Raw genomic sequence first — 8,692 nt, forward strand, 5'->3', positions numbered from 1 at the left:
TGTCCCAACATTCAGCAGCCTTGGGCTCCTCTAAGCAGCTACCTAGGACTCTGTAAAATAAAAAACTTGATGCTCATAAAGCAGGAGAAGGCTACAAGAAGATAGCCGTTTCCTCAGTTCATAATGTTATTAAGAAACAGCAGGTAACAGAACAGTGGAGGTGAAATTGAGCTCTGGGAAACCAAGAACACTTTCTGAAAGAACTGCTCATTGGATTAGGCAAACAAAAAACCCTGTTTTACTGCAAAAGACCTGCAGGAAGATTTAGCAGACTCTGGAGTGGTGTGGCACTGTTCTATGACAGCGACACTTGAACAAGTATGACCTTCATGGTAGAGTCCTTTCCTGTGTCCTAGCCACAAAATTCAGCCCCTGAAGTTTGCTAATGAACATCTAAGTAAGTTGGGTGCATTTTGGAAAGAAGTCCTTTAGACTGATGAATTCAAACAGAACTTTTTGGCCACAATGTTCAAAGATATGTAAGGAGGAAAAAGGATGCCAAATTCCAAAAAAAAGAATACCTCTTCAAGTATTAAGCATGGGGGTGATTGATCATACTTGGGGCTTGTGTTCCAGCCAGTGGCATGGGGACATGTGATTGGTAGAGGGAAGAATGGATTTAAATAAATACCAGCACATTCTGGAAGCAAACACCACACCATCTGTAAAAAAGTTGAAGTTAAAATGAAAATGGGTCCTACAACAAGATAATAATCCGAAACACACCTCAAAATCTACAATGGAATACCTCAAGAGGCACAATCTGATGGTTTGGCCATGGCCCTCACAGTCCCCTGACCTACACATCACTGAAAATCCATGGATAGATCTCTAAAGAGCAGTGCATGCAAGACGGCCCAAGAATCTTGCAGAATTAGAAGCCATTTGCAAGGACAAATGGATGAAAATACCCCAAGTAAAAGACTCTTAGCCGACTTCAAAAACTGTTTTGCCTAAGGGAGTGTTACTAAGTGCTGACCATGCTGGGTGCACAGAAATTTGTTTCAGGACCATTTAATATTTATGGTATTTTGTACCTGTTAATGATGGAAATAAAAATGTAATCTTGCTTAAAATAGTAAGAAATGTGTCATCTTTAACTTTATGCCTTTTGGTGATCAGTTCATCTTCTGCTCACTTAACTATTCACAGTAACAGATGTTTTAAACCAGCGTTTCTCAGCATTTAAGTATTTGCGACCTGAGGTTTCATAACAGTTTTAATCTCTCCCCCACCCCCCAAAGTCTTTTTGAAAGGAGTCCACTAATACCAATTTGTTCTTTTTTAATTAATGATATATCATAGATGCATATTTTATTATACCTAATTAACTTTTATTGAAATTTATTTAACTCTATATTTATTTTTCTAGTATCAGAATGTAGTTTAAGTTCATTTCTTGTGGTTTCAATAGATGTGTTTTTCATATTTTTAATTCTTGTTTTCTTTTTTTCACATCTTCACGCCCCCTTTGGGGGGCCCGCCCCACAGATTGAGAACCACTGTGTCCAAACTTTTGAATGCCCCTAAGTAGCATCTATCAACAAGGCATATCTTAAAAGAATTACTGTTTTAAATTAATCTATTCAATGCTTAAGAGTTCCAACATAAAACTTGATAGATACATTTGAGACAATGCTTGAGTAGCAACGCTCCAGGCAACAAAAAAATGATTTACCTTTCATTTTGGTTAAAATACAATTTAAGACCAAATTGCTGGTGTATTAGAAGGAAATAAACGCAAATCCCAGTAGTAATGCGCTGAAGGCTCATTAAGCTAGGGTTTAAAATCAACATTTAATGGAAATATTAAAAGCCTTTTTTTTAAAACCAATGCAGTTTATACTGACCTTGCATGATTGGGACAGCCTTCCACACAGAAACAGGACCAAGGCTTGCAAACTGCCCAAAGGAACATTCCAGAAAGAAGAGGGGGAGGCCCGCAAAGGCCAACATTATGGTGTATGGAATCAGAAATGCACCTACAAAATAATACACATTTTTATGTTAGACTAAGACCTTGCATCAAATCATTAAAATACTCAAAGCTGTAAAAAGTTACTACAAGTAATCTTCTAAAAGATAAAATACTACTAATCTGTATTACTGTAATTCAATGATGGGTTTTTAAGTGCCATGTTTTTTGTTTTTCTCTCTTTTGCAAAATTTTAGAAAGCATAAATATATTAATTATGGTAAAAAAACTAAACAGTAATGTGTTAAGCTTTTTAATTTAGATTGTGCTGGTGATAGTCTTGGTCTACCACTGTCTATACTATGTCTTTATGTTCTCTTGAGTGGATGGACTGGAGTTCTCTTCAGCATTTGCTCCTGCCTGGTATCCTATACTGCAGGATACACTGGAATATGCTCTGGTTCTTCACAGCTCAGCAATGAATGAACTAAGTTCACATAATGGATGTTAAGCATGTATAATTATGCAGTGCTTTGCACATGACAATTTTTTTCTTGGTAAATGTGATACATAAATGTAAAAATTTCATATGATATATGTGATATGGACAACAGAACATCAAAGTCAAAACAGACTACTAACATGCCACCAGGGAATATGAGATCACCAGAGAATAGGACCCCTAATAATAAGACAAGCGGTATCAGTGCCAATGTTGTGAAGGCACATGAAGATAGGCAAAGGACACACTACAGAAGTAATTACAAAAATACACAAGTGTGTGTCACCTGTGGGGTACACTCTATTATTTTCTGAAAATCAACCATTAAAGTTTTGGTTACATTTTACAGCCAGAGGACCTTCCTGACACTAACCCTCTTGGGACTGGCACCAAGTTGGGCTGGTTTGCTGCCCTTGTGGCTAGATTAAGTAAATAGTTAATTACAATTATAAAACTGCACTGTTATCACTGAAGAGAGCTAGATGTGTAATGAACATATTCATAATCAACTAGCAATTCTATGATTCATTCAACCCCAGAATCCATTATTAATGCATAACAGCACTGATGAAACAGATTCACTTTCTATGGAAACAAATATAACAACATAGTCACCAAGAAGGTAAAATAAATTCACACTAGGGAAATAAATACTCATCATGGTGACCAAGGCCAAAACGTAAGCTTTTATCATTGATTTTTAGAAATGCATATCTTCACACACATGAGCAAATCACAGTTTCAAGTGCATCTTTCCTACATGTCTTTGAACTGTAAGAGAAACCAGAGTAAGCATGGGGAACTTGGCCATGGAGAGAACAAGCGTATTATTGGCACCCCAACTACCAGTGAAAACGTGAGCCCAGGCTATTAGGCATCAAGACTACCAGCTGCCCATACATTGTTACAATAATGCAAATTCAATGTAAAATATTTGCAAATATTGTTTAGTTTCTTATGTGTGCAGGACTCCACTGATTACTTATTAATGCAACTACTTCCTGGACATTTATTGGCATTATGCAATTATTATACTTTAGCACACAACTGATGAGCTCCACTATGCACATCGAAGCAAACATAAGAAATTTAACAAATGAGAAGAGACCATTCAGTCCGTGAAGCCCATTTGATTAGTTAATAGTTAAGCTGTTCCAAAAAAGGTAGGGGTCAGTCATTTTTCTAACAGATGTGGTCCTGAAGATTTCTACTACACACATAGTTTTGTAACATATCCAGTATTATGTTTTTTGGATATTGTTCTTCACATATTAAATGATTATAAGCCACCTCTTAAGTTCAGCAGGGTAGCTTTCAGACCTCTACCAGCATATTAAATGCCTGCATGACCCAAACAATGTATGGTCAAATGCTTATTTTGTAAAATATTGTTGAAATTACTTTAATGACATTTCTGCTTATGTATTTCAATGATGTTCAAATGTTAAATATGTAAGCAATTAAATTTAACAATGTCATTACCTCCTCCGTTCTTGTAGGCAAGGTAGGGGAACCGCCAAACATTTCCTAGCCCCACTGCATCCGCCAATCAACGAAAGCAAGTAATCAGTTTTACTTGACCAGTTTCCTCGATCCAGGTTTTCGTCAGTCGTTCCAACATGACTGTTCTGAACATCAGTCTTGTCCTTAAGAAAAAAAAACTCTTACATTTTAGCACAATTATGATCAATAAAGACAGAATGAAACAACAAGAGCTATAGTATGACTGTAAGACTTGGCTAAATAAACTGCAGATGAAATTTAATGTTGATAAATGTAAAGTTTTACACATAAGAAGTAAAAATGTTAGGTTTGAATACACAATGTGAGGTCTGAAAATCTGAGAATACACCTTATGAGAAGGATTTAGGAGTCATAGTGGACTCTAAGCTATCGACATACCAACAGTGTTCAGAAGCCATTAAAGAAGGCAAACAGAATGTCAGGTTATATAGAACAATGTGTGGAGTCCAAGTCTAAGGAGGTTCTGCTCAAGATTTATAATGCACTGGTGAGGCCTCATCTGGAGTACTGGGTGCAGTTTTGGTCTCCAGGCTATAAAAAGGACAGAGCAGTGCTAGAAAAGGTCCAGAGAAGAGTGACTAGGCTGATTCCAGGGCTAAAGGGGATGAATTATGAAAAAAGATTAAAAAAGCGCAGCCTTTTCAGTTTAAGCAAAAAAAGATTAAGAGGTGACATGAATGAAGTGTTTAATATTATGAAGGGAATTATTCCAGTGGATTGAGACTGTTATTTAAAAATAAGTTCATCAAGAACAAGGGGACACAGTTGGAAGCCTGTTCAGGGTAAATTTTGCACAAACATTAGAAAGTATTTCTTTACACAGAGAACCATAGATACTTGGAATAAGCTACCATATAGGGTGGTAGACAGTAAGATTTTAGGGAGTTTCAAAACTCGACTTGATGTTTTTTTTAGAAGAATTAAAATGATAGGACATGTAAGAGCTTTGTTCAGCTGAATGGCCTGTTGTTGTCTAGATTGTTCTAATGTTCTAACAGCTTGAATTCTTCAAGGCAATGGTTCAGCACGGTGCTGGAAACATTTCTTAGGGATTTTACTCTGCACTCACCTCTCTTTTTTTGGTCACACATCTCCTGCAAACACCTTACCTCACTACATGCTCTATTGAACTGAAACATGACATCTCATACAGTATTTTTGCCAGCAGTCAAGAACCAGCCTTTGACTGGATGGTATGTTATTTCAGAGTACACTTATACATTCACGCATATATTTTACAATACTCTCCCATACTAGCCAATTTTAAGTTTCCATTTAATCTAACACACATATCTTTGTAATATGTTAGAAAAACTGAAGAACGCAGAAAAAAACTCACAAACTCCAGTCCACAGATCGCATGACTGGGGGCTGAATTTGAAATGGCAGACATCACGTTTTAAGGCATCTGTGGCTAAACACTACATCATTGTTTCCCCCAAGCAATTATGATTCCTTAAAAGATAATTATTCAGATGTTATATTTGAACAGAACATGTGTTGTCATATTATGTTGATTCTTGTATTAGTCTCCAAGACAATAGCGTAAAGACTGTATGTTTTTGTTTTTATCCATTCCAATATAATTCCATATTAGTTCAAAACCATCTGTCTCAAGTAGTTTTCCAAACAAAGGTTTAAACATATTTAATAGATTCATTCACAAACAGTTTCTCATGAGCCAACTTTTGCTTATTTGTATGTCAGCAATGCAGTACTTACACATTGTTATAGTAATGTTTTAAAATAATATTCCTTTACTTAGGTGTTTTGGCTTGTTATCATTAGTTGAGAAGTAACTCACCAAGAAACAATGCAAGTTTTGTGACTGCTTGGAACCTTTTAGTTATTCCAAAGCCAATTCCAAATTCCAAAGCTCTGCTACAAAATGTAGCTGGTGTCTAAAAATGCTTAACATTGTACTTTGTTATTATCATAAGTTCACTGCAATTTAAAAAGTAAATGTCACGATAAAATTGAGCACTGGGAGTGGCCAGTACATTAAACAAAAAATGTTCAATAAAAATTATGATAAAGAATTTTTGCATATAAAGAAAAGGCAGAGAAAGTTTTGTCTTCACAATATACACTATAACACAGTCTGGTTAAAAATACATAAAAAGACAGTACTGTACTGTTATATAAGAAAACCACCGGGGAATTGTAAGTCCACAACATTAAATAACAAAAAATGGAGATCAACACTTTCCAAAAGAGCAGCCTTTGGTTCTTACAAGCTCAAGCCTCTTCATGATATAAACTAAAGAGAGAAAGATAATTCCCACAAATGACAATGACAAGAAATATTACAGTCAGGGCCTTCCTGAAATTTTGAGCCTCTCCTCTTTACTTCACGTTTCTCCTTCCTCTCAGATTCAAGATGGAGTGCTTTTAAAGTAACCTTCCATGCAAACAGCTACTCTAGGAAACCCAAAAGTATTGGTGTCCCTACTGTTGGTGCCATTTTTTTAATCAGATTTGATTAAATTATTTATATTTTAAAACAAATTATTTAGAGCTAATATTACTGTACTGTGGTGGGCTGGCGCCCTGCCAAGAGTTTGTTTCCTGCTTTGCGCCCTGTGTTGGGATTGGCTCCAGCAGACCCCCGTAACCCTGTAGTTAGGATATAGCGGGTTGGATAATGGATGGATGGATGGAAATATTACTGTACTCAGAGGCAGATGAAATTAAGTGTTAATTACCATTACCATATTTGACTAAGAATTCAGAATGTCTACATTTTAAAAGACCTAAACAGATTCACATGTTTTTCAGCTTATCAATATGCACATCTAAGTCAATGGCCCAGGTGAAGGAATCCCTGCTTTTCCATTACATGATATGCCACTGAGCTATCAAATTGGTGTTTAAAAAGATTGCATTTTTCAAATTTACACACCTTGCTAAATGAATTGCACTTTTTGCTACTTTGGAAGGCACATGGAGGAAATTCTTACAGCAAATGTAATGTTAGATTTTTGCCTCTCATACAAAGTGGTTGTCAGTAATAAGATGCCTTGAAAGAAGTCATAGCCCTTAATCCCTTAAAGAGCACAAGCTTTGCATTTACGGTATAATTAAGGAAAAGATAACTAATGAGGTAGTGGCTGCGGTTATAGTGTCACACATTTCTTTTGGTCATTAGATCATTTTGTGATGGTTTTGGGAAGACAATTCATGCAGAGTAAAGCTGCCAGTTGAATGTAGTGATGGGAGGAAAAAAAAAAAAACATAGAACTGGAGGCTCACAGGTAAGACTTAGCTTTGTCATGGAGGGTTAGGCTGCTGCCCACTAATTTCAAAGGTTGATTTGTTTTAAATATTATTTGAAAAATTATTATTTAGACATTTAGAACATGGTGTCAGGCTGTATGTAACTTACTGTTTGTTGTGATCCAGTATTTGTAATAAGTTAGGTGCTCACTGTAGATTAAAGTATCCAAAGTAAATTTGAGGCTATTAAAGTTCCTAAATTAGAGACATTTAGAGTTCCTATTATAGAACAGAAGCCACTGATTTACATATTAAACTACAGGCATTTAATGCCCCTCTCACTACTAGAATGCAAGTATTTTGTTTCCATTACAGACTAGAAGCTATTAATCCATATATTGGACAAATGGGAGTGACATGGTGGTACAGAGGTAGTGCTGCTGCCGAACAGAAAGGAGATGAGGCTTTGTGTCCTGCTTCTCCCACCATGAACTTTGCATGCTCTCCCTGTGTCTGACTTGGTTTCCTCTCACAGTCCAAAGACATGCAGGTTAACTGAACTGGCTATCCTGGTTATCCCTAAATTGGCTGTAGTGTGAGTATGGGGTGTGTGTGTTTGCCCTGTAATGGATTGGAGCCCAGTCCAGGGTTTGTTCCTACCTATGCCCCATGCCAGCTAGGAAAGGCTCCAGCACCCCCCACAATCCTACTAAGGACTAATGCAGGTTAGAAATTACTAATTATTGGACAAATGGTGCTTAATTCCAAGATTTCAAGCTTCTCAGTTCCAGATTAGAATAGTGTGCTTCATGTTTTTGAAATAAGACTAAAAGAATTTGGGTTCTATTATAGAATTGAAGCTTTTTGTCCCATATTAGACCAATAAAATTTCATACTTGTTGACTAATGGCTTTTGAACCACATAATTAAATACAAGTATTTGTTTCCTTTTACTGTGTAGAAACTTTTAATTCATGCATTTTGTTTTTAAGTATTTGTCATCCAGTATAGATTAAAAGCTTTTGAATCCCAGAGCAGACTGTGTGCACCTGATCTTCATTACAAACTATGAAAATTCCTTCCCTTTTTTTAGTTTTTGGCCATTGGTTGCTGTTATTGACTGAGAACAATAGATTTAAATTATAGACTATAACTATTTAAGCATTCAGTCTGTGCTCATTCAACATACCATATAACCCAGAGGTATTTGGTATCCTTTCTAAACAAAGATCACTATGGGCCCAATCTTCTTCTTCTTCTTCTTCTTCTTCTTTTGGCTGCTCCCATTAGGGGTCGCCACAACGGATAATCTGTTTCCATATCTTCCTGTCTTCTACATTTTGCTCTGTCATACCCATCACCTGCATGCCCCCTCTCACCACTTCCATAAACCTTCTCTTAGGCCTTCCTTTTTACAGACTAGCTATTCAGTTTTCATAATAAATATGAAATGTTGGACAATTTATTTTTTTCAGGACACTTACAGGGATTGAAAATGTTGGGACATCATTAGGCTATATTAAATGACTAAGTGC

The 8,692-nt window shown here is 36.3% G+C and overlaps 1 protein-coding gene across 1 annotated transcript in view; it reads right to left on the reverse strand.

Moving 5' to 3' along the window:
• Positions 1-1,956, reverse strand: part of LOC120538226 (sodium- and chloride-dependent neutral and basic amino acid transporter B(0+)-like) — a 39,489-nt gene extending 37,533 nt beyond the window's left edge. Inside the window, exon 1 of the mRNA XM_039767681.1 lies at positions 1,851-1,956. Coding sequence (XP_039623615.1) covers positions 1,851-1,956 — 106 coding nt within the window. The remainder of the gene's footprint in view (positions 1-1,850) is intronic.
• Between the last annotated feature and the right edge of the window lie 6,736 nt (positions 1,957-8,692).

The sequence above is a fragment of the Polypterus senegalus genome, chromosome 10 (assembly GCF_016835505.1).
Source record: "Polypterus senegalus isolate Bchr_013 chromosome 10, ASM1683550v1, whole genome shotgun sequence".
NCBI classification, from domain to species: Eukaryota; Metazoa; Chordata; class Cladistia; order Polypteriformes; family Polypteridae; genus Polypterus; species Polypterus senegalus.